The following is a 27,085-nucleotide window of genomic DNA, read 5'->3' as shown; positions in this document are numbered from 1 at the left end:
ATATTTTTTGCACAGACAGAGATGGCGAAAGACAAACTTTATTTTTTATTATTTCTATATTTTTACACAGATTTCTTCCATATCTGTGTGAGTGTTTTTTCGCCTCATTCCCTACAGGAGATGAAGAGGGGATGGCTGTGAATTTAACAGATCTAAGGCCAGCAACGTCCCATGGTGAACTAAATAGATCTTAATGTGTTTGCTATTGAGCATGAAACCCTAAGGTCACAGTGCCTCTCCTGCACCCCCATTTGTCAAACGCTGAACAGATTTCAGAGTTCACTGAACTTTGGATGAGAAAAAATGGTATAGACGGATGAAAGAAACTTAAAAAGCCTGGAGACAAAAATACTCAATGGAATTTCAAAATGTTGCCACAATATAAGCAGTCTGTGCTAAAATATTGTTTCCAAAACTAGTTAAAGAATTTTACAGCTTGGAAGTTTGTGGCCACAGAGGCAGGGATTGGACCAGAGGGCATGGATTGGTGCCCAGGTCTCACAGCTGCATGGAGCTGGGGCACACACAGCCCTTCTCTCCAGGGCACATTGCTCCTTTTATGCCCGACACACTGAAGCATTGATGTGAGGTTCCTCATGTTCCGCTGCACCAACACATCTCAGGTCAACACAGACTTCAGGCCACTCAGTGAACACAATGTCTGACAACAACGTCATGCAATTTGCACTTTGCGCTCTCACCAGAATTGTCACCGTTATGGATCATCAGGAAGTATATTGTATATGGATCAGGACATGCTGAAGAATCATCTGGGAGGACATTGACACCTCAAGGACTTCCAAGAATTTCTTTCAGAGACTGGTCACTCCACATATTCCATCACCATGACTTTGTGGTTAATTAATATTTTCTTTAATAATGGGATGGAATAAGGATGAGATCAAAGTTGACATTTTTGGCCTTCATTTCTTAAGACAGACAGCACAGCTCATCGGTCAAATAAGTGTGGAGTAGGTGGGGGCAGCATCATGTTCTCAGGATAGAACGGGCAATGAATAAGTGTCTAAAAAACACAACCCCTCGTCCATGTTGTGAGGATCAGATATGCCATTCATACAGCAATATTTGGAAGAGAAAAACAGCTCATGATCTCTCTCCCTCTCTCTCTCTCTCTCTCTCTGCAGCCATTACTCTGTTTGCCCAAACTTGCCTGATTGATATTCAATGCACTGCTTCAGTAGCTGATGCACCACCCAGTTTACAACCACACAGGGAGGAAAGCGCGTGTGAGGCTCAGGCACTTTTACGAGTGTGGAAGGCATCTTGTCTACTCCTTCAGTTTTCGGTCCACTGCTGTGCCCTCAGCTAGCCCGTTAACAGTTTGAAATTTCCTTTTGATTAATACATGAAAACTTGAATATTGTCACATCTTGAATTTGAATTTTCTGCACTTATGTTGCCAAGTGAGATAATAAATATATAAGAAAATAAGCACAGCAAGTGCTGAATTATTAACTGACCTACATGGCGCTAAGCATGCCTTAAACATAGCAACATGCATTTTAAATATACAATATGTGCCAATCTGTACAGTACATAAAAGCAAGGATGTCATTGACATTGCAATGGTCTTTTGAAACCATTGTCACACTTGAATGTGCAAAAACACTTATTTGTCTTGCCGACCCTCAGACTGGGAAATACAGATCTGGGCCAAATAATCACTTCATGAACATGTTCAAGTCATGCAAACTTTAGATGTGAATTCTATTTCATTTCTGTCTCAACTCTATCTCAACTAATCGCACGTGCTGCCATGTTGAGTGAGCTTTGCTGCAACTGTGACCAGCCATGATAAAGCAGACGTAGTGAGCCATATGCATTCATTTCCAGACCCTCTTTGCATTTTTTGCAGATTCATGTCGGCACTTACTACAACGTGTATGTGGCTTCTCCCTCATTTTACGAGCGCAAACCCCAGGTGCGTCACGTTAGTAACTATGGACAGATGGTATTTGTCTCATTACCGCTTGTAAAAGCCTCGCCACACGCTGGGTAAATGTATCAGGTGTGATTCAGGTGTGGGTAAACGTGTGGATAGAGCAGGGAAAGGTTGAGAAATGCAATGTTGTGGCTCCTGTGGATGACATTTGCTGTTTCATGTTCATTACACACAATACAGCACACTTCACTGTTGTATCATAGGCATTGGTGGGATACACAGATGAGCTGTGTGTATTTACATTTTGTCACCTTATATTCTTCTGGGTATTTGATAAATGAAGGCTGGAAACTGCTAATTTGACCCATTTTTCAGCGTTTACCCCTAATTTAAACTAAGTGACGTATTACACAGCTCAAATACACTGTGGATATAAATTAAACACAATTATAAATATTTCAGTCAGTCAGTCAGTTTAAATAGATAATTGCTGACAAGTTAATATCACAGGGAAATATAACAGGGGCCTAAATGTGTCAGTATCATATGTACCACAATGTAGCAATGGATTCAATTTAATAATAGACACTGAAAAGTCAAAAGTCAACAACCGTTGATTATATTAGTGAGGATTTTAGACTGATTTCGGGTCTCAAACACTTGACACAGATTCACTTTTGTGTAGGAATGAAAGATTGAATATTTTCTGTGCTGTTGAGACAGTGAAGAAGAATGTCCTTGTGGGGATTCCATCCTTCAGGAAAGAAATTTAATGAATTTGCCCACGGTGTGACCACAGGGTGCTTAAGCCATCTGTGTCATCACATTACTTTACTGCCAAACAATTTCAACCATCTCTGATGCCCTTGGTTTACTTTTATGTTTTATGTTAGAAACTCAAATGGCAGCTAAGCAATCAACCGCAGCATGTGATGATTGCATAGCATTTGATAATATGAACATGTAGATGTGAGAAAGTTTTTAGATGTTCCACTACTTTCCCCACTTATAATTAAATATATTCACCTAGCAAGAAAGTACAGGGTTGAGGGACAAGAAGTCGGAGTTATTTATTCTCTGGGCAATCTTATATTTTATATACTGTATGAGTATAAAAAGTTAATTTCCCACTGGCACCGTAAACCAGCTGCCTTATTCCGTCTGGAACTTTCTGTATTTCTGTATTTTCTACGCTGCTATGCATAACACAGAGTGATATTGATCATACGTCTTTGTTTTTTCAGAACCCATTGAATTGTACGTGTGGGTAGACTTAAATAAATAAAAAGAAATGAGCATTTCCCAACCCTGCTGAGGATTCTGGTGGAGTTTCGGCTTGAGTGGCATGAAAATATATTTATTTAGGGGATCCTGAGGTTTCTCTAGCTTTATGATATTGTCTTTGTAGCAGCAGTGTGGGCCTACAGGCTGCTGAGTCCACCTGAGATGATGCACTGATGATAACATTCATTCAAGGAGTTTTGGGGTCTGTGAGGAGCAGGATGGTGCAGGACACAACTGCTTTCAGCCAGAGGAGGAGAGAGATACACTATCTCTAATAACCTTTAAGAAGCAGGAATAACATTGCAACATGTTTATAAATTCATTGCACTCATAGCTCAACCTTCTCATCTGGCCTGAGGGTCTAAGAAAAATCCATGCTACACTTCTTATTTCATAAATTAGGTTGCTGGTTTTACCTCAATGTTTACCTCAACCATAGCAGAGACTGCATTAACGAAGTGATGCTCCTCTAGAGTGCTCAGTGAATCCATCCTGAACCACATTGAACCATATCACACACAGGTTGCAGTTCTGCCTTACTTGGCTTGTCATAATTTTGAAGTTAGAAAAAAGATCATCTGAGTCTGTCTGTGAGGAATTCTCCAGTCCTCAAGCCCTTCATGTCGCTCACAGCCCGGAAGAGGTTGGATGCCAGCACACTTCAGCATGATTTGTAATGGAGAAAGAGTCAGAAGGTTGTTTCGCCAGCACCATGAGGAAAATAGCTACTGACTTTATTGTATTTTCAGACAGGAATAGGATTCAAAACAATTAAAAAGTTGATACTAAATACTATTTTCATTTTAGTCCTCTGGTCTATAGATGCTTCTTTATTTGGAAGCTACTACTCTTCAATACTTGAGATGTTAGAGCTTGTAACTGTGGCCATGAAAGATGAGCACATTGTTTAAATACTGAATGTAACCCACTGTAAGAGGACAAACATTGCCAATTAAATTGACAAAACAACTGTCAACTGTCACATTTTGTCTGTGCGTTTGCCTGCCGTATTATGTCTTTCACAGTGTAATGTGTTGTTGGTCTGGACAGCCTGGAGGCGATGGCAGAGGAGAGCCTGCCGATCACACTGAACTCTGTGTGAACTCCACCTACAGAACTGCTCCTGCTTCCTCCATAGTTAGCCAATGCAGCTGCACAGCATCTACAGCCTACATCTCCTCATCCGGAGCTGTTCATAGCACTTTAGCTGCTCTTTGGTAGCCAGTCTGTTCCTCCACTTATACAAGAGAATGAAATTCATGCCAATTACCTGAAATATGTTTAATTCAGTGCAAATGGCACATCTGGCATTTTCTGCTCTGTGTCCTGACAACAGTGATATAATGAGCAGAATATAGCAATATTAATAATGTAGTGATATCCCATGGTACCTCAGACTGACTCATTTGCACAATAATATTCCCTGTCTCTATTTACCACCCACACTGTCTACTTCACAAGTGATTAGATTCTTGCCCATAATTTCTCGATCTCCTTTGTAATATGTATGACTTTGTTGGCATTTTATTACTTTTTTTGTTATTATTTGTATTCTACTCTATTTTATTCAGCAATGAATACCTTGTTTTCGTTTTAATAGGAAGGCAGTATTGGCATTGACCTCACAAAGAACTGAAATGTCAAAGCTGTCACAATGAGTATTATATACAAAAAGTATTAATTCTTGCTGGCTGTAATTTGTCATTCTGTGTGAACGTGGACTGACAGCCTGTAATAGCCTGTAATCGTTAGTCTTACGGTAAAGTACACGTTCCTACTTTAAATACTGACAGGTGCCATAATTAAAGGGAAAACCAGAACAAAAGGTCGGAGAAACATAATAAGTAGAGATGCTCCCATAGAGATTTACTGCATGATACAAAGTTGACCTCTTAGTGGGGAAAATGACTTAAGGAAAGCATCTCAGTGATTTGGACAGAGAGTTCAGGGCACAGATGGGGGCTGACGCTTCAGGAAAAATGAGATTTAGTTTAGATCCATAAGAAGGACTTGGGCTGGAAATTGTGGTTTGAAAGTACATATTTGATGATACTTGTGAATTAGTGTGATGTGCAAGGAAGGGAAACAGACAAGCAGCTCTTCCTCTTCCTCAGGGGCCTGAGAATGTCAGTGCAGGACGTGATCAGACTGTGTGAAACTGCCAGTCGAACATTTACAAATAGAGCAATATTGCAGGGTTGCAGGGCATAAACTGTCATTACAAACTGAAAACTATGTCTGATGTGCGATGATAATTTGACAACTGTGAAGCTTAAGATCTGGATTAGTATTTCTCTGTAACCCCTGAAGCTCCATCTACCCCCACTGTGAGAACCAATGTACTTGTAACTGATAGAACAGTTCAAAGTACTGGCCACTAGATGTCACTAGATATCACATCTGCATCAGACTAAAAAGATGGATGATGTCAAGAGGCTCAAAATCAAAATTGAAAAATGGTACTTGTTGAGAGATTTAACCCATGTACAGTACATCACAAGCTGGGAGAGAGAGTGGGCAGACTTCCATAGACCTCCGGACTTTTACCACACTTCCCATTGTCAACTTTTGCGTGTTTCTAGTCTGATTTGGTAATGTACAGTGAAACCATGAATGTGACCTCTGCCTTCATTCATTGCTTAGACACTTAAGGTTTATTCTAAAATATGATTGACTCTTTCTGGAGCAAATTTCCATCTATCTACAAAACGTCTTTTAACTCCATGTGTTACTGTTTGAGATATCTTGCTGACAAACAGAAGATAACAACCTTGCTGACAGGAACCATAAAATAACACTAATCCCATCAGGTTAGTTTGAGTAGGGCCTTCATAATTTTAGGTGAACAAGAAGTCAAGAACTCGTAATTATAAATTATGCAATGGTTCTAAAAGTGTTATAATTACCAACCCAACAAAATAACTACCAATGTCCAATGTTAAGTGGAAATAAGAGAAACCTGTTTCTGGCGCTTTCTTCCTCCCACTCACTGCATCGTGTATGAACCCTCTCACCTTAAAAAAAAATCACTACATACTCATTACAAACATGAAAATTATATCTGACATAGGACACTACAACAATAAATCTAGAAAATCTGGATCAGTATTTCTCTCTAAACCCTGAAACTCCATCTACCCCCACTGTGAGAAGCTAGGGAACAAAAGTCTGTCAAGGTGGGGAGGAAGGGTAAGGAAGAAAAAAGAGAGAAAAAGGGAGAAAAAAAGAGGACAAATTGATTGCTCTTGACCTAATCCTCCATCACCAAAGCTTAATATGTTGATTTGGATCACAAATTGTTTAGAAAACAACGTAGTTTTTTATTTTTCTGCTTAGGGGGGAAGATAGGGGAAGAACGGCTGTTGATCCTGAGGTTACTGGTTCGATTCCTACCCTCAGCATAAATTGAGTTGTTCATTAAACACTGAGAGGTTAATTTTTTCTCCTTGGAAATCACAACATTTGCTTATTGATTACTAATATTATATCAGCAATGTGAATAATTCTCTAGTGAATGTCGATGTTTACATATAATGTCATATATTTAGCAGCCGTTTTGGGGAATAGAGAATTGCATAAAATTAAACAAGTATTTTGACTGCATTTTTCAGTAGCTGTCAGGCATATCAACATCATTCATATTCATCATCTTTCATAGGTTAGTACAATTAACGTAATTGTTGTCATTTTTGTGCAGTTAACCACTGAAACCATTTCAGGAAACACGTTGAAAGGAATGACCTTTAATTAATGACAATAATTAATATAATAATAACAGCAAACATGAATGAAGAACAATATAAACATATTTACAACACATATATAGAAATAAGTGTCCAGTGTCCATGCATCTTGGAGGGGGCAGAAGAGGTGTCAGTGTGTCAGGCTGGGACAGGGGCCTCATGCCACAGCTTTAGAGTGAAAGATGCTGTTTGCAATCCACCCCAGCTTCCTCTGGTCCTGCACAGGGATGGTCATCTCCCCCAGAATGAAGGTGCAGCCCCGGCAGTAGAATGCTGAACTCCTCCAGGCTCATCCTGGAAGACAACAACAAAGGAGAATGAGTTCATTGCATAAAAGAAAGCTGTACAAAAGATGACTTACAACAGAGCCAGACCAATAAATAGATGTAGCTTTACTCACAGAGGCGACTGCCAGGCAGGTGTGAATAGGATGGAGCGGGGCTGGTGGTCCTCATAGACGATGGAGCAGGGCTGGTGGTCCTCATACAGGATGGAGCAGGGCTGGTGGTCCTCATACAGGATGGAGCAGGGCTGTTGGTCCTCCTAGAGGATGGAGCAAGGCTGGGGTTCTCACAGAGGATGGAGCAGGGCTGTTGGTCCTCCTAGAGGATGGAGCAAGGCTGGGGTTCTCACAGAGGATGGAGCAGGCATGAGGCATTTCTCAATCTGAAACGATCAGAACCAGTATTTAACCATGGAGTCACTCAGTGTACAGTCCTTCATCTGACTGATATTATCTGCACCATTGTATTGTCCAAGTAACCTGCATAGTAATAACTATACTAAATTAATAATCTTGATGCTTACCTTCTGATAGAGATCCTGCTACTTCTACTGCTCTGGGTTTGGGGCTTCTGGTGCTCTGAGGTTTAGTGCTCATCTAAAGATAACATGGAAATAGCAATAGTTACAACAGTATAGATATAGATAAACAGTGTATATTTACATTAAATATGTAGGTACTGTAAGCAAACCCACCATAGCTCTTGTCAACAAGTACAACACAGTGTGACATTGCAGCACATAAACACACTGAATGTGACGTTATCAATACGAATCATAATATGTTAAGTAGTATAATCATGATGAGTTAACTGTTACAGTTACTGCCAGATTAATGTCGAGACGTCACGGGTAATTTAGCAAACGACCGTAACTACGATTTCCTGAGCCGATCATTTCACGAATACTTACTTTAATTGCAGCGAATACTAAGAAGAAGATGACGAAAATATTTCACGGTTACTTACTTTGTAGCGTTCTGTCGTAGTTCTGTAACTCCTTCGTACCGCAGCGTCGCTTTCGTGTTTAGCAACGAGAATGAAGCGCCGGTTTTTTTTTTTACTTCTAAAATGACATAAATAGTTTCTGGCACACCTCCTCCTATCTGGCAGATCTCTTGTGGCTCTTCCCAATTAATCTGACCGAGAATTTTCCACACAACACACGATAGTTTGTACACTGTAAAACACAATATACACTCCTAACATCACAGGCAGATTAAACTAAACTAAATCCAAAACCCAGGGAGAAAAGGGCAGCAGAAACACTCAAACTTAAACAACCGTAAAAAGTCTATCAGTGAGACACAGCAGACACCACTTGGCAGCTTAATTACATTTCATACAGCAGCGGTGGGCAATGATTTTTGAATACAGGCCCACGCTGAAACTCTGAAGCCAAATGAGGGTCTGCACACTTCAATGTATGTTTTGATGCCTTATCGCCTCTCTCCAGCACACAGAGAAGCATATAAAACAACTCTGTAAAAACTTATTTTTAATTACCCCACTAATGAACTCGAGCCACTATGAAGCAATAGTAGACTTTTGCATGCCCTATGTGTGACCTACATTTGGAATTGTTACAGTTGCAGTTTGAGTCTCAGATAACAAATGTGCAATAATTGTTGCATGATGGTTTCATACTTACCTATCATGTGTTGGCCCTGTAAATTGAACCAATTCTAATGATAAATGTATCGTTATGTGAGCAGTTTATCGTTTCAGCATACCAAATTAGATAATTTAACGGTCCTAAGTGGGTATTTTAATTGTCTGTTATCTTAATACGTCGAGAACGACAACACCCGCCGAAATAGCTCAGTTGGGAGAGCGTTAGACTGAAGATCTAAAGGTCCCTGGTTCGATCCCGGGTTTCGGCATTTTGCGACTCCAATCAGATATAGAAAAGGTTTGTGCCATGTCGTTATTACAATATTTTCATGTGGTGGATTATTTGGTCCATCTTGAAGTGTACACAAAATTACATGGAAAAATGCATTATAAATCAACAATTTGAAAACTAAGTCTGAATATAGCAAGTTTCCGTGTGCAGCTTTAAAATTACAAAACAATTTCAGAGGCTTTACATTTTATGAATGAATCCGATTGAAAAAAGTGAACAGTTTAAATTTCTTGACATTGAAAAAGCTTACGTTTGCTAAGGGAATCTGATTTTTATAAAATAAACTCAATGATTAAATTTGATCACATTCTGCTACTGTCCCGATTGTCTCCAGTCTAAGAAAAAGTTGATGAAGAATTCTCGCTGAGCGTGTTTACATTTTGTTTTTGTTTGATCGTCCTGCTGTTTATCTCCGTATGAGCAAACTGTAACCCGATTGAACCAGCAGAGGGCGCTCCGAGGTGGGCGTGGCATCTTTAATGTGACTGGGAGATAAAAAATATAATAATTTACTGACAATAGACACATTCTGATCATACGTGATCATGTCTAAGTGAGTTTGCGGCAGAAACAAAGGCTCAAAGCCGCTTACATTTCTAAAACAAATGCCTATCTCGATGAAATGCCGCCATCTTTAGTAAGGGACAATAAGCCGTTTGCTATAAGTCAACTTGTTGTACTGTGCTTACACTTAAAATATGTTTGCCGAATCAAGAGTTCAATAAACAATTAAACCCTTTTGCTACAATGACTAAGGTTACACCGATAGACGTTGGTAAACATCGAAAAACGTAGACAATAGTGTCCGAAAGTGTTGGCGAATCGGTGCGCGTCGCCATGTTTGCTTTGGGTGACGCCAGCTCTCTTCCATTTTCCTCCGCCTCTGGTTGTCAAGAAGATGGCAGCTTCCAGGCAGGCATGAGAGGAAATACTTCTTCACAAATTGAATGAATTTGGACTATTTGAACGAGAACAGACCACCTATTCACATTTTTGCAATTACTGCATCGAAATAAGTAAGTAAATTCTTGAATAACAATACCCTTTTTCTGATTTGTTATGTTTTGTTTTTGCAAACCGCCCCGGCCATTTTTCTTGTGGGAGCTTGTAGAGAGTAGGCCGTTTGTCGAAAAAATGGCTGCTTCCAGAGACGGCATGAAACATAATAACAATCTGTATATGGAATCTAACTACTTTTAGTCACGTCTTGGGAGTGTTGTTGCAGATATATTTGTATCAGGTAAACAAAGCATGGCAAAATACAATTGAATCGCTTTGCATTTAATTGTAAAATCTACCTAGACTTTGACAGATGCCATCCGTACAGCTAACATTGTTAGCAGGAGCAAATAGGCTTGAGAGCCGTTAGCCGCTAGTGTTAACAAAGTGTAGCTAGAAAGCTTGTTTGAGTAATTATATTCCCCTTAAATATTTTGGTGTATTGTGCGTGTATGTAATATGAATGATAGAGGATTAAATTGTACTTGTAGCTATAAAATTGGAGGATAAATGAATTTCTGGCGCTAACATTTTGGATAGGCTTGCAGCAAATGCTAAGCTCGTTAGCTACAATATGGCGACTCCCAGAGAGGCATGAAAATAGCCGACTCCTGCTAACCGTTCTAACTATGGATTAAGTCTGCATTTCAGTCTGTCTGGCGTTTGCTTGGTTAACCAGTGTAGAATTAATTGTTTTTACGTGCGTTGTGAGTATTTCTACATCAATTTACTCTGATATTTACCTATGATATGCTTGTATTATACATTCGCTTCCGCCATTTTTCAGACTGGCAGGAACGTTAGCGGGGGTTTGTTTGGTTGCAAGATGGCTGCTTCCATGGAATGAATTCAATGGTTAGAAGCAGCTATGACAAAACTTAGGTGTTGAAACGATTTCGCTCATTTATTTTGTGTTGTGTTGATGCTTCTCCTAACCAGGTACGATAAACTGTTAGTCACAAGAAGTATACTTTGGCGCTTTTGTTCTTTTTAATTATTTATTTACGGTCAAGCTAACGGCTAACCGTCTCAGTTAACATGCCCGTACTAACGACTTTTCTGAAGTTACGTTACAGTGAACAATACTACTCTTCTGTGTTGACACTCGAAGTAAGTGATGTTTCTTGGGCACTTTGAGACAAACGCCACCGCTTTGTTGTTCTTTCTGCCCAGAAGTCATGACTGCTCCTGGCTCCGCGGTGTCCGGCACCACGGCGTCGGTCCTGCAGCCGCGGTGGAAACGGGTGCTCGGTTGGTCCGGTCCTGTCCCCCGGCCCAGACACGGACACCGAGCCGTTGCCATAAAGGAGCTTATGGTTGTATTTGGCGGCGGAAACGAAGGCATAGTCGACGAATTGCACGTATATAACACCGGTAAGTTATGTGTTAAGAACTTAATATGTTGCCTCCTATTGGAAAACATTGTTTATTATTGACACATACTTGAGTAGGAAATGCCCCATAACATATTTTACTAAGTGAGTGTAAAGTTAATTGATTGTGTTAGATTATTTGGAGATGTATTAGTATGAGTAGTGAGCAGGCCTCAGCAGGGCCTAGCAGATCGGCATGTTTTGTCCCCCTCTGGTGGAGAAGAAGGGGTAATGTACGCCAAAAAAGGCGGGCTAAAGTAAAATGAATGATCGTGGTTGTTTTATGAATACAGTGCGCCCTCATGGCTCAGACCCAGTCCAGTAGGAACAGACATGTTCTGTGTATGAATGTAATGTAGATGTGCCCTCAACCCATAGGCAGAATTATCTTTATGCTCTATGTTTCCAACAGTGCAGTTCAGCAAATTATTGCAAAATTAAGACGTTAAACTAAGGAGATTTGGATCTTTTCACTCAACTCATACATCATGTCCAACACAGTCTCTTGAGTCTGTTGTACATATCTACACGATTCTTGGCTTTATCTTGCTGTCTCAAAACAAACATGCTTTCTATCTCACTAACCATAATGGAGAAGATTGCCTTTAATGTGACCCCCCTTTGTTTAATTCAAACAAAGTGATAGACTGTTTATTGGAATCGTGTGTGCTGATGTTTAAGTCAACTTTCTTTCTGTATGCATATTTAACTGTTGATTCTTATGACATGTGTGGGCTAAGCCACTACTGAAAGTCTTAACTATTCTTATTGTTTTATTATCTAGCAACAAACCAGTGGTTCATCCCAGCAGTCCGTGGTGATATTCCCCCCGGCTGTGCGGCATATGGTTTTGTTTGTGATGGCACAAGATTGCTTGTGTTTGGCGGAATGGTGGAGTATGGAAAGTACAGCAATGATCTCTATGAGCTACAGGTAATTTGTTTTGTTAGACACATGGTCACTTTGTAAAGTCTTTTATGTCTTTTATGTGATCAGATGTAAGTCTACATTTAAGTTCTGCTCCTGTGGGTGTTCCTGTGAACGTGATGTGTGATAAGTAAAATATAGTTTAATGCAATATTACAGGATGCAGTCGTTTTGATAGCGTCCGCTATGACAGTCAGTTGAATCCATCTTGTTTAGACACTGATTTCTCTTTTAGGCCAGCAGATGGGAATGGAAGAAGTTAAAAGCAAAGAACCCGAAGAATGGACCCCCTCCTTGTCCTCGTCTTGGCCACAGTTTCTCACTGGTGGGCAACAAGTGCTACCTGTTTGGCGGACTAGCCAATGACAGCGAGGACCCAAAAAACAACATTCCCAGGTAAAGAGTTTATATTGCGTTTGTTTGCATGAAGGTTAGAAATCCTACTGTACCCAGTTAGAGTCATGGGGATGCCACTGGAGAATCGGTGACTAATGTCTGGGTTTTGTTTGTCAGATACCTGAATGATTTGTACACCCTTGAGTTGCGTGCGGGTTCCAGTGTGGTTGGGTGGGATATTCCAATCACGTACGGAGTTCTGCCTCCTCCCCGCGAGAGCCACACTGCTGTGGTATACACTGAAAAGACAAGCAGGAAATCACGTCTGATTATTTATGGAGGGATGAGTGGCTGCCGTCTCGGAGATTTGTGGACACTTGATATTGGTAGGTTTTGAACTTTTAATTAAATGAAATCGGTATCCTTCTGTCTTGGCTATAGAATTGTTTTACTTCCAATTTAATTACTTAAATTAATGTGGCAGCACTGACAGAATACATGCCATAACGGCTATTTTTGCTCCAGATACCCTTACATGGAACAAACCGTCAGTAAACGGCACGGCCCCACTCCCCAGAAGTCTGCACTCTGCCACCACCATCACAAACAAGTAAGACAACTGTTGCTCCTCATGAATGCTGAACCATATTGAAGTATTGCACCGTATTGAATGCTGTTGTTGTGGTGTATTATAGTACAGCTGTGTTTGTTTGCTTCACCTCACTTTTCTTTCCTTACTGTGCAGGATGTATGTTTTTGGAGGATGGGTTCCTTTGGTCATGGATGATGTGAAAGTGGCCACACATGAGAAGGAATGGAAGTGCACAAACACTCTTGCCTGCTTAAATCTGGGTTTGTCTAGCTTTATTTGTTTACATGTATCCCTTATTAAACCTAGATTTCATATCGAGCAGACATAGAATACGATCACTGGGGGCTCATTTTTCTGTTTTTGCTTGTCTTTGCCTATAGACTCAATGTGTTGGGAAACTGTTTTGATGGATACTCTTGAGGATAACATCCCCAGGGCCCGTGCTGGACATTGCGCTGTGGCCATTAATTCCAGACTCTATGTTTGGAGCGGCCGGGATGGTTATCGAAAAGCTTGGAACAACCAAGTCTGTTGTAAAGACCTCTGGTACCTTGAAACAGGTAAGCGTACTTCAAAATGCTTATTCGGTCATTGTTACTTGGAATAGCTTATTCAGGTTCTGAAATGGTGTCAGTACAGCTAATGTACAATATCTCATTCCTTAACCTTTTCAGAGAGGCCGCATGCCCCTGCCAGAGTGCAGTTAGTCCGTGCCAACACAAACTCTCTGGAGGTGAGCTGGGGTGCTGTTTCCACTGCGGACACGTACCTACTTCAGCTACAAAAATATGACATCCCTGCAGCTCCGGCTGCAACCTCGCCAGCCATGTGTGCAACTCCATCACAGCCTCTGAACTCCCCAAAGAGCCCTGCGCCCGCTGCTTCAGCAGCTCCCTCTGCTCAGAGTCTGCCACAGACAGGTATCATAGTTGTCTCCAATTCATCCTTGTCACTCACTGTCATCCACCAATGTCACCTGGATGAGTTCATTGCATATACTGTATATGTTGTAATCACGTTGTCCCGTCTTTGCAGCTATCCTAAAGGTCGCAGCTCCCCAATCTGCCACCGGTGCATCTATTGTGACTGTCCGCCCCAATCAGATTGGAAAATCCCCTGTAACAGTGACATCACTTCCTCCAGGTGTTCGTATGGTGATGCCTGCTCAAAACACCCAAGGCTCGGTATGAACACATTTTTATAAAAGGGGTAACATTTTAAAGATGTACCCAAGTAAGCAAATGAAATGTGCTCAATAGTGGTTTACTTTCCTGGTTTCAGCCGATTGGCAGCAGCCCTCAGATGAGTGGCATGGCCGCTTTAGCTGCAGCAGCAGCAGCAACGCAGAAGATACCACCCTCCTCAGCTGGCACTCTGCTCAATGTTCCTGCAGGTGCCACTATTCTCAAAACAGTAGCTGTTTCTCCTGGCACAACTGCAGTGAAAATGGCTTCTCCAATCATGGTAGGAAACCTGGTGACATGTTACACTGTTTTCTGTTTTGTGACAAAAGTGAGTTGTAAACATAATACTGTGTGTCCAGGTCAGCAACCCAGCCACCAGAATGCTGAAGACGGCTGCCGCGCAGGTGGGCTCAACAGCTTCATCACCTACCACAACAAGACCCATTATCACTGTGCACAAATCTGGTGCCGTCACTGTGGCCCAGCAGGCCCAAGTGGTAACCACTGTGGTGGGAGGAGTAACCAAGACCATCACCCTGGTCAAGAGCCCCCTCACTATGGGCGGCGGTGGCACTCTGGTAAGAAAACAGCATTGGGAAATACAGTGGCCTAATTTAATACTGGAGAATCTTTTGGTGCTTCCACATGCATGCTGTGAGATTTGTTTTGTCATTTTTGACACAAGACCATGACTTGTTCTGGGCTTGAACAACTGGGGGGTGGGAGGCAAAATGTTGGCCTGCAGTGACTGTTGAAGAAATGTATCAAAGAAACTATAAGCATGAGTACAGCGATCTGCATGACTGTCAGTCATTAATGGCTGGAATGATTAATAGAGCCACCAGTTTTGTGGGCCAAGTTTCCCACTGAACTCCCTATGCTGTCCGATGTTTTTTGTCCACTCATGAACTTGAGTCTCTCTCCTTTGTGGGCAGATCTCCAACCTTGGCAAGATGATGTCTGTGGTGCAAACCAAGCCATCGCTTACATCATCTGTCGGCGGCCAGGCTTCCACTAACCCTCTCGCACAGATCTTACAGGTCAGCTATCTGCATTAGTGCAAGAAAAACAGGAGGTAGCTTAAAACTCCTGAGACAGGCACCTCTGTCCAGACAGGCAATAATGTCTATTTTTCTCCCCAGTCAAAGGGTCCTCTCCCAGCCGGCACCATACTGAAGCTGGTGACCTCCGCTGATGGCAAGCCAACAACTATCATCACCACTTCCCAGGCCGGAGGAGCAGGAAACAAGCCTCATATTCTCAACATCAGTGGAGTGTCTCCCACCACAACTAAGCAAGGCACCACCATCATTAAGACCATCCCCATGTCTGCAATCATGTCCCAGTCGGGAGCTACAGGTGTGTGCTCGCTAGGTTTGCTGTGCAATTGCCTGTAGAAAATTGGATGACTACATAATCCTTAGTGTCAACAAACTTGGTAGGAGGGCTGGACATGCCACAATGTAAATGATCCTGATTGTTTTAGAATAACTTTCTGAACTGGCTTTAACCTTTTGATATTTGAAGTGAATTCAAGCAAATTGCAATAATTGTTTATTCTGTCTGTTTTCGTGCAGGTGTTACTAGCAGTGCAGGTATGAAGAATCCCATCACAATCCTTACCACAAAGGTGATGACCACTGGAACACCTGGCAAAATCATCACTGCAGTCCCAAAACTTGGGGGTGCTGGTCAGCAGGGACTCACACAGGTAAACTGACTCTCTTTACTTCTATTGGTGGTTTAGTTCAGTGTCATTTTAATAATGGTGTCATTTTAGTTAGAGCGTTGAGAGTTGTTTTGCCTAGTCTTGCCTCATCTCTTTCATCCTTGATTGTTCCTCTAGGTGGTTTTGAAGGGGGCTCCTGGGCAGCCGGGCACCATTTTGCGCACTGTACCTATGGGCACAGTAGGTGGTGTTCGACTTGTTACACCAGTGTCGGTGTCTGCTGTCAAACCCACCGTCACCACCCTGGTTGTCAAGGGGACCACCGGTAGGAATTTTTCCTCGTTTGTTTTCAGATGGAAATTTCAAAACAAAGAAATCTCAACACCATTTTCTCTCATTCAGGCGTCACCACCCTTGGTACAGTAACTGGTACTGTCTCCACGAGCCTGGCTGGGGCCGCCGCTGCCGCAGACAGTTCCAACGCCTCTTTGGTTACGCCCATCACCACACTGGGCACTATCGCCACCCTGTCCAGCCAGGTCATCACTCCAACTGCCATTACCGTGTCAGCGGCGCAGGCAAGCCTGACTGCGGCGTCTACGTTGCCCCCATCTACAATCACTGTGCAGGTACATCAGTCTCTGATCTTCTCGCAGTATGCTTAAAATCCTAGTAAATTAAAGACAGACAAAAATGACAAATTTTAGGATGCTGCTGTCTTCTCCAGTAATTACATTACAATCACATAAGAACTATGAAGGAATAGAAATTAAAGAAAAGACACAGATGTAAGGGATTTGTTCAGAAATAGATATCGGTTGTATGATCATGAAGATAACTCAAAAGTCTTTTTCCTCTCCTAAGAACCAGCCCACCCAGGTGACTCTAATCACAACCCCCAGTGGAGTAGAAGCCCAACCTGTGCAGGACCTGCCAGTTTCCATCCTGGCCTCGCCAACCTCTGAGCAACCAAGCTCCACTGAGGCAGGAGGTGCTTCAGAGGGCTCCGGGACAGTAACCCTAGTCTGCTCTAACCCACCTTGTGAGACCCATGAGACGGGAACAACCAACACGGCTACCACGTCCTCTGCCACCATTGGAGCAGGGCAAGTCTGCTCTAATCCTCCTTGTGAGACCCACGAAACAGGAACCACCAACACAGCTACAACTGCATCAGCAAACATGTCCACACTCCGTGTGTGTTCCAACCCACCATGTGAGACTCACGAAACCGGGACAACCAATACAGCTACCACCGCCTCGTCCGCCATGGGAGGGGTCCAAAAGGTGTGCTCCAACCCACCCTGTGAGACCCATGTGACAGGCACCACCAATACGTCCACCCAGGCATCGTGTAACATGAGCACAGGCCAGACGAGCACAGTGCAGAGGGTGTGCTCCAACCCGCCTTGCGAAACCCACGAGACGGGGACCACCAACACCCCATCTACAGCTACCTGCAGCATGGGAGGTGACCAGACCAGCACAGCATCAGGCACTGTCCAGAAGGTTTGTTCCAATCCACCCTGTGAAACCCACGAGACAGGGACCACCAACACCCCATCCACAGCTACCTCCAACATGGGAGGTGACCAGACCAGCACAGCATCAGGCACTGTCCAGAGGGTTTGCTCCAATCCACCCTGTGAAACCCACGAGACGGGGACCACCAACACCCCCACCCAGTCATCATCTAACATGAGCGGAGGCCAGACGGGCACAGTACAGAGGGTTTGCTCCAATCCACCCTGCGAAACCCACGAGACCGGGACCACCAACACAGCCACCACTGCCACCTGCAGCATGGAAACAGGCGAAAACACAGGTACACCTAGGATCTTTCTTTCTTTTTCTCTGAGTTTATCTAAGATAACTGTTATTTATATATTTTCTTAGATATTATTATCATTCTGTCAACAAAAAGTCAACAATTCCTTTCATTACTAGGAACTAGTCTCCATCCTATGTTCATGTGTTTCACCAGTAAGTCATAAGATAAATTAAAAAAAAATTGGAAGTAAAACCTAAACTATGTTCTCTGTTAGCAGCCCAGCAGACAGAGGAGGGAGCTGAAGGTACCAGCAGTGCAGAAGCGGCCTCTAACACAACTGCTCAGGTTACCACCACCCAGAGCAGGGCCATCACTACTGTCACTCAGTCTACAACAGCCCCTGGACCATCTGTACCTGTAAGAACACTCATTTACTACAAGCTTCAGCATCTCCCCTTACATTCACAACTTTCAAAATATCGTTTTCCTATTGTGGTCCATGGCAAGTGCGCTGATGTTTGTCTCTTTTTTTTCTCCAGTCTATCTCGTCAATCGCAGAAGGGGTTGGTGCTGCAGCCAGCTCTACAGAGGAACCCATGCAAACTGACGAATCAACAACAGCGGAAGCTGCATCTGCAGAAGAGGCAGCTGCTGCCATGGAGACACAAGCAGAGGTAAACAAGGATTTTCAGGAATAATTCTATTTGTTTCTTTGTATATAAACACCAGAAATGAAAAGTGTAATTTTTGCACTAAATTGATGTGACTGCTTTAATTTGTTGATCCAGGGAGACGCAGCAACAGCAACTGCACTGAACCTGCCCTCAGAGCTGATGTCAGAGGGTCAGGGAGCCACGCTCATGGTGACGGGTCTGTCAGATGAAGAGCTGGCAGTGACCGCAGCAGCAGAGGCTGCAGCTCAAGCAGCAGCCACCGAAGAAGCCCAAGCACTGGCTATCCAGGCTGTCCTTCAAGCTGCCCAGCAAGCTGTAATGAGTGAGTTTGAACAATGTTTCACATATATCGTTACTGTCTGGCACATACAACAGATGAGGGCAGGGCACAGCAGAATTATTAGAAGTTTGCTGCCAATTAGGTCTGATGAGAAATTCTATTTCTACAGATGAGAGCGATTCCGCTGGAGAAAGCCAGCAGACCACAACTATACCCATCATGTTGACCCAGCAGGAACTGGCAGCACTGGTTCAGCAGCAGCAACTCCAAGAAGCTCAAGCTGCTGCCCAACAGGCCACTGTTGATGCAAGCTTGCCCACTGAGGGCCTTGCTCCTGCCGATAGCCTCAACGACCCCTCTGTTGAGAGCAACGGACACAACGAGATGGCTGCTGCAGTCACCAATGCTGTGGCATCACTACTGCCCCGTGCCACCGCAGAGAGTGAGACGCTCTGCTTTATCTCAATGTTAACTTCATGTTGGCTTGTACACATTGGAGACTGATGTTTTCATACTGCACTCTTTGTTCCACAGCACTCGCTCCATCAAGCACATTTGCACCCTCTGTATCAGTGGCAAGCCCAGCAAAGCTGCAAGCTGCAGCAGCTCTTGCAGAGGTTGCGAATGGCATCGAAGGAGAGGTGAGTCACTGAAGTACTGCAAACCTATGAGAGGTTTAATCAAATGAAACACCATTTGTGTTTCAACATTCTAATCAATACAATTTCTTTATTTTGATACAGAAACAGGCCCCTCAGCCAACTCCAGTGAAAGCTGTTGTGAAGAAAGAGAACCAGTGGTTTGATGTAGGAATCGTTAAAGTTACAAATATGGTTGTGACTCACTTCTTTGTGCCAGGAGACGAGTCGCAGGGAGATGTAAGTGGCTGTTCCTTTTATGCTCAGTTGACTGTAAATCGGTGTGATCTGTCTCTAATCTCGAATTATGTCTTGTATTGTAGGATGACTCTGGTGTCATGCCAGACTACAGTCAGATGAAGAAGATGGAACTCCAGCCTGGAACGGCTTACAAGTTCCGTGTTGCAGGAATCAATGCTTGTGGACGTGGAGGTTTCTCTGAGATTTCTGCTTTTAAGACTTGCCTACCAGGCTTCCCAGGGGCACCTTGCGCCATCAAAATCAGCAAGGTGAACTCACAGCTGAGGCCTTGTTTATTTCTGTTTTTGTGTGAATGTGAACACATCCTATTGACCATTCTCATACATCCTTAGTTCCTAGCACTGAGCACTATTTCCTTACTGTCCCTCTACAGAGTCCAGACGGTGCCCACCTGACATGGGAGCCCCCATCGGTGACGTCGGGGAAGATCATTGAATACTCGGTGTACCTGGCCATTCAAAGCAGCCAGACGGCAGAAGCCAAGGCTTCCACCCCGGCCCAGCTGGCCTTTATGCGCGTATATTGTGGACCCAACCCGTCGTGCTTGGTTCAGTCATCCAGCCTCTCAAATGCCCACATCGACTACACTACCAAGCCAGCCATCATCTTCCGTATCGCTGCCCGCAACGAGAAAGGCTACGGCCCCGCCACCCAAGTTCGATGGCTACAAGGTGAAATTCACACCCCATATGTTGTGACTTGGCAGGTTGGACCCCAGATTGTGGCATAAATATCAATGTTGTGTTCTCTCTCTGCCCGGTAGAATCCGGAAAAGATGCTGCCTCTGCAAAACCTGCCCCCAAAAGACCAGGCACCTCTCCAGATACGTAAGTACCTGTATACATCAGGCACGCACAGAGTGAAGATTCAAGTGGCACAGAATAATCCACACAGAGCTTAATCCGGTTTTATGTGTACTCTCTGCAGTAAGGCTACTGGTCCAAAGAAAGGAAGGACGGATCAGTGAGGTTGCCCCCAGAGACCCCTCCCAGTCTTTTGTCTCCTTTCCACTCCTTTTATCAGGAAGACTGTCCACCCCTCCAACCTCCTCCTCTTCATCCTAATCTCATTTTCCACCCTCCAGTCCGACTCAGATGAAGACAGCAATGGAGGCAGAACAACAGTATGATGCCGAGATGAACGTCCATCTGAGCGAGTGTTTCTGTAGATAAAACCCCTCCTTCCTCTTCGTTCCGTTGATCGTACTGTTTTTAGAGCAACACAAACTTAGAAGCACATTATCTTTTTCAGTCCCATCCCCTTCCATCCTTTTAACATCTCTTTTTTTTTTGGCTTGTTTCAGTAGTTGAGCAGAATATAGAAGCATTCGCATCTTTCACAAACTGGGAGCCAGCCTGAGCGCAATGTTACCCTTTTTTTTTGCTCTTTGTTTTGTTTTGTGAATCCTGGGGGGGAGGGGTGTAGAGAGAGACTACACAAGATAATGTACAGTGTTGAAAAAGCTGTGGCGGCATTAGTTTAGATGAGAGGAAAAAATCGGTATGGAAACGAATAAAGCACTTGTCCTCAAAGACAGAGGACATCACTTTTCCCTTTCTTTCTTTTTTTTGCTCAGTACAAATTTGCTTCACATCAACCAACCAACCAAGTCTGTACAGTCATCGTACTGGACTCCAGCCTCTTGGTAATGTCATCACTGTGCGCTTTTTACCCCGAGACGAGGACTGGTGGCCGACGCAAAGTGGACATAAAAAGTAACGGCAAAAGAAGAGATTTGTGGAGAATGAATGACAGACTTTGCTAGGACTGAGACTTGCAGCACACAAAAAATCTTGCAAAATCTTCCCAAAAAATTAGCAAGCAATGACGCAGAAGATCTTTTGTGTAGTTTATTTTTGTATTTTTTAAGCTTTTTTTTTTTTTCTTCCTGTGTGTATGTGTATGTTGTGTGCATTTTTAAAAAACATCACTTTTTTTAACTGTTGTTCATCCCCATAGTTTGTGTTTGTGGAAAGATGGGTGGCTGTGTTGAGGTTGCCACTATATTTTTAAATCTTCATTCAGTTGGTTGTATGTTCTTGTTGTACCAGATGGTAAATGAAAGAGAGAGAAAGACTTTTGTATTTGTTCCAAGTAGTATTGCAGAGGTTATAGGACTGAAGGGAACTTTGAAGTGGACCCAGGGAGAGGAGAGTTTGTACCTTGTTTACTACAATTTACTCAATAATTGTGTTGCTTTGAGTTTGCCAAACATGGAAATCCAAGGAGTTTGAGAAATATAACATCAGTTCTTTCACATCTTTCCCCTTATAGCCCCTCAGCTGCCCTGCGCTTTTTATGCTCATGAATGTGGCGTCTCACCTCTTGTTCAATAATTTTTCTTTTTTTTTTTTTTTTTTTTAGAATGGCAAATTATATTAGTAGACCTATTTTCCCTATCCTATTTGATGTATGTGAATCCATTTAATAAATTTTAATTTTTTTCCTTCTACGGCTCTGTATTTCCGATCACAGATGGCGTGCTCGGCAGCGCTCACTGTGACCCGTGTATACCCGTATGTTTCGAATGGGGACGGCTTGGGGAGAAAGCTTACATAGCCAGAGTGTACTCACTTGTAAATTAGTTCGTTCATAGAGCAAGAATAAAACAAAAAAAGAACATCTTGGCCTTTTTATATAATTACCTGTAAGAAACTGTTTTTACATGTTGGTCATCTCTTGATCGCCTTTTGTGTCTTTACTTATAAAAGAAACAGAAATATATATATATATAAATATATATAGTCTCCCTGATTGTTCTAATTTGCTTCTGTCAAGCTGATTCACTGTAGGAGTCTGAATCACTGCTAGTTTCATCATGATACAAACTTGTACAGGGAGGAGGTTTCTGGCTGGACATGAGTGTATATCCATACTTTGTAAGGGCAGAATAAGTGGTGATGGTAATGGCCAGGAAGAAGAACCGAGCCAAGGCTCCGCTTGCTGCCTTTTCTCCGGCTCGCAAGTCTCACACCTTGGTTTCCATTTGTGGTTTCTCCTGATTTCTTTCTATACCGAGCTTTCTCTTCATATGCATTCATAATTTTGTGCGTGTCAGTGTGTCTGTTGAACAAAACTAGACATGCATGCAAAAGCAGTGTATTTTAGTAGTGATGCCTTAAGTTAGACCATAAGCTGAAGGTTCTCAAAAAACATTTAATGAGTTTGTTCCTCTCTCCACGTGGTATACAATTGTGTCCTTTCCTTCCACAATACCTTTGCTGGGTCACTATTTTTGCACCCTTGTTAGATAGGTCATCATCAGCAGTGCCGAGGTCTCGCCGAACTCTCCCTCCACGTTGGGGCGAAATGCTGTTCAGCACTGACAGCTGTTGCGAGTTTCTCTTGGTTGTTCGCAGGTTATCTGGAAATGTCCTGTATTTTCCAATGTGTGTTTTTTGTACTGTAGGGAGTAATGTATCTTTTATCATCAAAAAATAAACATGTTAAACATAGAGGTGTGTTGTGTTGAGTCTTATCTTCACTACATGTGTACAACTCAGGGAATTACCTGTTGTAAACCAGCCTGAGCCGCTCTCAGAAATGGCGTTTCCACATCTAGATCATCTTTGGCACTTCCTTCAAGATACTCTGCTCCTATTTGCTCACACCACTGCAGTGCTCGACTTTTAGATACCTGCAAGAAAAGCCCGCATTTCTGTCATAGTAAATGGTACTGTCATATTAGATTTAGTTAATGTATAATTTGTGTAATGCTGTCTGTTCATCTTGGTAATTGAGAAGCTTCACATGGTTTTGTGAACTGCAGTGTTTTCACCTGAAAACTTGATATGAGATGAGAACCAGATACGATTACTGGCGTTTATTCTGTGAAATTTGCTATGTACTTACAGAAAGTGACATTAATACCTGTTATAGGATTGTAAGAAATAATCATTCAGAATTCTGTAACAGCTAACCGTCCCAATCAGCACCGCTGATATGAAGCAGTTCTCTTCACTGATTACATTTGCATATGAATTCAATGAGTGCTCTCTAATTAATCCACGCAATTGTTCAGTTTAGCCTTGTCAGTTAATTCTCTGACTGCAATTGCGTTTCATGATTATTAAGAAGCTACAGGAGTTGAATATTTCCGTTGTGATGGTTTAACGCCATCAAAGAAACAATGCTGTCATTAGTATCAACTTCTGTTTCTTTTGTCAGATTTGCTCTTGTCTTCACTCTTAGGGTTTATCTAAAAACCTAAAAATCTCTATAACTGAAGGTGAGAAATTGAACTCTTCTTTACAATGAGTACAGTTGTGTGCATGAATGCTTTCCCATTGCACTCTTCCATTTTAATTGAATACTAGTGCTCAGCTGACCTCCCGGTTGCTCAGGTCAGTTTTGTTGCCCAGTACGATGAAGGGGAAGTTGGATACGTTTGGGGGCTCTGCCTGGATCAGGAACTCCTTCCTCCACTCCTCCAGGCTGGAGAAACTGGCACTGGATGTGACGTCAAACACCAGCATGCAGCTATGGGAGCCTCTGTAGAGTGGGACACCCAGAGACTGGAACCTCTCTGTCCCTGCTGTGTCCCAGATCTGAGAGGGAAACACTTTGCTCAGGATCTTATTTAACACCAGAAACTAAAAGCACAGTGTCCTTGTGAGGTCCTCATTGACTTTGCAGGTGAAAATCCACCACCTGCATTGATTGATTACCTGCAGGCTGACTGAGGTTCCATCAACAGTCACTGTTTTGTTAAGAAAGTCAGTCCCAATCGTGGCCCGGTACATGTTGGTGAAGCGGTGGTTCACAAATCTGTTCATCAAGGAGGATTTTCCCACCCTGCGTAAACAAAACAAACCATTTAAAGGGCCAGTACACTCAAATCTCTATTATTCCTCACCTGCATGCGTGCACATACGCATTAGACAACAACTATAATTGACTCTAATGCACAAACGACAGCTAATTACAACTACTGTCACTGCTACTATTACTTTTTAACACACAGAATCGTTTGGTTTCGCTTATATATATATCCACGTATTGGTTTTACAACTTGGAATCACAGTAAATGAAAGTGAAAGAGACGTCTACAACTCAGCACACACGTCTTGAATTGGTATCTAAGAAAAAGATGTCATATCTTTACCCCGAGTTTCCTATGAGGATCATTTTCAAGTAAATCGTACTTGTTCCTTCGTTCATGGTCCGGATTTTAAAGATGCCACACTTCCACCTCAGCTGCTGTGTCGTTCAGGCACTCCCGGAAAGCCGATACACTTTACGGCTGAGTGTCTTCAATCTGAACGTGTCCCCATGCTATAGGACTATAAACCAGTGATATAGTGTAGCTACAACATAACTAGTATTTCAGAAATCAAAAGGTAGAAACCGTTTTCCATACGCTACAGTTCTAAACTTTGTAAACATCAAATTACAATAATTCCAACAGGCCATGAAGGCATTTTACGGCCAGAGTTTTACAGTTTAAGAAATTGGGTTTGATGCACAAAACAGACACCGTAACAAAAAAGGAAAATGCATTAAAAATAACAAAATTCCCTTTATTTTCAACGATAAAAATCACAATAAATTGACCAGTTTCTTTGTCCCCGCTAGAGGGCAGTGTGTCTCACGTTCAGGATTTCTCTACTGTTCATTTCTGATGTTTTCTGTCAGGTTGTCGGTGAATCAACTGAAAACCTGACAGACACAACAGAATAGAGGTCTGGTGTCTGTCGTTCGAGTTAGTCTGAAGCTAAATGCTCAAATCCCTCTCAGAAAATAACACAAATGCCCACAAAATGCACCGGAGTCATTTATAATCTGCCATCAATAACAGGATTTACAGAAATACTTATTACAATTAGACCCACAAATAGCAGAGAATTATAAAATATTTAACATCAAACAACAAAAAATCACTTCTAAAGGGGGATTAAAATTCTACGTTTAGGAGCAGGATTTGTTTTATGAGTGACATGGTAACACCTTGGGCGAGGCTCAGGGATGTTCTGGGGCGGCTTTGCTGCCTCTGGCACTGGGTGTCCCGAGTCTGTGCAGGACGCAATGAAAGCAGAAGACTATCATGTTTGGAGTGAATCGCACAGAAAGCTGCGTCCCTGTTTGCAGGTCAAAGGTCATCCAGCAGGATAAGGGAGAACTGGATCTATAAGGGCCAAGCTTGCTGGAGCATAGTATTTCTAACCATACTTTCATAGTTATGGTAACATGCTGTCTCAAGGAAACACATAGTCACCTAACTGTATTAGTCACTCACACACACTGTGACACTGTACCCCCCTACACGACATCTCACATGCAGATCTCAGTCACGTGCCAACTAAACCTCTAAGATACTCACTGGTTATGCTTTGCTGACTGAAAATGTAACAGTTGAGAATGAGAGAAACTGAAAGGTAAAACTATAGAGGACGGAGAACTCTCTTTGTGTGCGTGTGTGTGTGTGTGTGTGTGTGTGTGTGTGTGTGTGTGTGTGTGTGTGTGTGTGTGTGTGTGTGTGTGGGTGTGGGTGTGTGTGTAGGAGTAAGAGAGAGAGAGAGAGAGAGCACGAGAGGACTCCTGGGTATATACAGTAATAATGTCTGCGAGCGCTGCACGGCAGAGATAAGACCACCGCCTAAGCACAAGCCTGTTTCTGGGGAGTTAAAGCAAACCCTCCAAAGTCCAATGGTGACAGTCAACACCATCCACACTATCCATTAGCAGCTACCCCACCTAACATTCCAGCGTTTCTGTACGATATTGTGTGTGTGTGTGTGTGTGTGTGTGTGTGTGTGTGTGTGTGTGTGTGTGAGAGAGAGAGAGAGAGAGAGAGAGAGAGAGTTTGCCACTAAGTAGGCATGCTGGCATGTTTGAGTTTTCAGGGTACCATCTCCCAGCAAACACACACAACCACAGATGTGCTGCAATGTCCTGTATGTTTGTGTGTGTGTTTTTGTGTGTGTATGACAGTCAGCGGCGGGCCTGTAATTCCTGGCCTCCTCCTTTCATCTTGATAACGTCTTATCAGAGCAGAGCAGGCCGCTCCCACAGCAGCAGCACCCACATCCCTGCCCAGCTGTCCGCACAACCACTATGAGGCTTCATCTCACAATGTTACTCTCATTCAGAAACTTATTTTCCGACAAGCATTTCATAATAGAGTTCATCTCTGTTCAGTACTATTATCCCAGAAAGGACATGTCCCGTGTATGAAACAGCCACGTAGACATGCAAAGGTCATGTGAAGCATCCTGCTACATAAGCATCCATACACACATTTTGTAGACATCTTTCACAGGCCTCA

The 27,085-nt window shown here is 42.8% G+C and overlaps 2 protein-coding genes, 1 long non-coding RNA gene and 1 other non-coding gene across 6 annotated transcripts; 2 read left to right on the top strand and 2 right to left on the bottom strand.

The window, feature by feature from the left end:
- Window positions 1-6,914: 6,914 nt before the first annotated feature.
- Window positions 6,915-8,298, bottom strand: LOC142991232 (uncharacterized). The gene is made up of 4 exons (XR_012960874.1): window positions 8,181-8,298; window positions 7,738-7,810; window positions 7,331-7,596; window positions 6,915-7,224 (listed from the first exon to the last, which is right to left on the bottom strand). It is a non-coding gene; the product is annotated as an uncharacterized LOC142991232 (long non-coding RNA).
- Window positions 8,299-9,021: 723 nt separating this feature from the next.
- trnaf-gaa (transfer RNA phenylalanine (anticodon GAA)) lies at window positions 9,022-9,094 on the top strand. The gene has a single exon. It is a non-coding gene; the product is annotated as a tRNA-Phe (tRNA).
- Window positions 9,095-10,006: 912 nt separating this feature from the next.
- hcfc1a (host cell factor C1a) lies at window positions 10,007-23,276 on the top strand. 2 transcript variants are annotated; one of them, XM_076140885.1, is made up of 28 exons: window positions 10,007-10,133; window positions 11,290-11,490; window positions 12,274-12,422; window positions 12,652-12,812; window positions 12,930-13,138; window positions 13,278-13,362; window positions 13,498-13,604; window positions 13,725-13,904; window positions 14,019-14,264; window positions 14,380-14,528; window positions 14,626-14,808; window positions 14,888-15,106; window positions 15,464-15,568; window positions 15,671-15,887; window positions 16,106-16,239; window positions 16,375-16,522; window positions 16,600-16,826; window positions 17,062-18,022; window positions 18,246-18,385; window positions 18,508-18,642; window positions 18,757-18,964; window positions 19,092-19,364; window positions 19,457-19,563; window positions 19,666-19,800; window positions 19,884-20,069; window positions 20,195-20,492; window positions 20,585-20,648; window positions 20,749-23,276. In XM_076140885.1, the coding sequence occupies exons 2-28, from the start codon at window positions 11,295-11,297 to the stop codon at window positions 20,786-20,788; spliced, it is 5,262 nt and encodes a 1,753-aa protein (XP_075997000.1). In that variant the 5' UTR covers window positions 10,007-10,133; window positions 11,290-11,294; the 3' UTR covers window positions 20,789-23,276. The 2 variants fall into 2 exon arrangements, with proteins under 2 accessions (XP_075997000.1, XP_075996999.1); XM_076140884.1 differs by having other exon boundaries at window positions 18,243-18,385.
- Window positions 23,065-25,093, bottom strand: LOC142990979 (ras-related protein Rab-7a). Of its 2 annotated transcripts, none has more exons than XM_076140886.1 (5): window positions 24,926-25,093; window positions 24,489-24,615; window positions 24,150-24,368; window positions 23,333-23,458; window positions 23,065-23,224 (listed from the first exon to the last, which is right to left on the bottom strand). In XM_076140886.1, the coding sequence occupies exons 1-5, from the start codon at window positions 24,979-24,981 to the stop codon at window positions 23,138-23,140; spliced, it is 615 nt and encodes a 204-aa protein (XP_075997001.1). In that variant the 5' UTR covers window positions 24,982-25,093; the 3' UTR covers window positions 23,065-23,137. The 2 variants fall into 2 exon arrangements, with proteins under 2 accessions (XP_075997001.1, XP_075997002.1); XM_076140887.1 differs by having other exon boundaries at window positions 24,966-25,091.
- Window positions 25,094-27,085: the final 1,992 nt, after the last annotated feature.

This window comes from Genypterus blacodes, unplaced genomic scaffold, assembly GCF_046128005.1.
Source record: "Genypterus blacodes isolate CSIRO-AG114 ecotype Tasmania unplaced genomic scaffold, CSIRO-AGI_Gbla_v1 ptg000017l_1, whole genome shotgun sequence".
Taxonomy (NCBI): Eukaryota; Metazoa; Chordata; class Actinopteri; order Ophidiiformes; family Ophidiidae; genus Genypterus; species Genypterus blacodes.
This window is presented reverse-complemented; position numbering and strand designations above follow the sequence as displayed.

What these genes read in the sequence shown, in the direction of transcription:
- LOC142990979 (XM_076140886.1), bottom strand. Translation starts at nt 24,981, where the DNA reads ATGAACGAAGGAACAAGTACGATTTACTTGAAAATGATCCTCATAGGA. An exon ending in GAACCTCAGTCAGCCTGCAG is followed by an intron (nt 24,369 to 24,488) that starts GTAATCAATCAA and finishes TTTCCCTCTCAG; the next exon opens with ATCTGGGACACAGCAGGGAC. An exon ending in CTCAGGCTGGTTTACAACAG is followed by an intron (nt 23,225 to 23,332) that starts GTAATTCCCTGA and finishes TACTCCCTACAG; the next exon opens with TACAAAAAACACACATTGGA.
- hcfc1a (XM_076140884.1), top strand. Translation starts at nt 11,295, where the DNA reads ATGACTGCTCCTGGCTCCGCGGTGTCCGGCACCACGGCGTCGGTCCTG. An exon ending in GCCACCACCATCACAAACAA is followed by an intron (nt 13,363 to 13,497) that starts GTAAGACAACTG and finishes CTTACTGTGCAG; the next exon opens with GATGTATGTTTTTGGAGGAT. An exon ending in GCCCCGTGCCACCGCAGAGA is followed by an intron (nt 19,365 to 19,456) that starts GTGAGACGCTCT and finishes TTTGTTCCACAG; the next exon opens with CACTCGCTCCATCAAGCACA.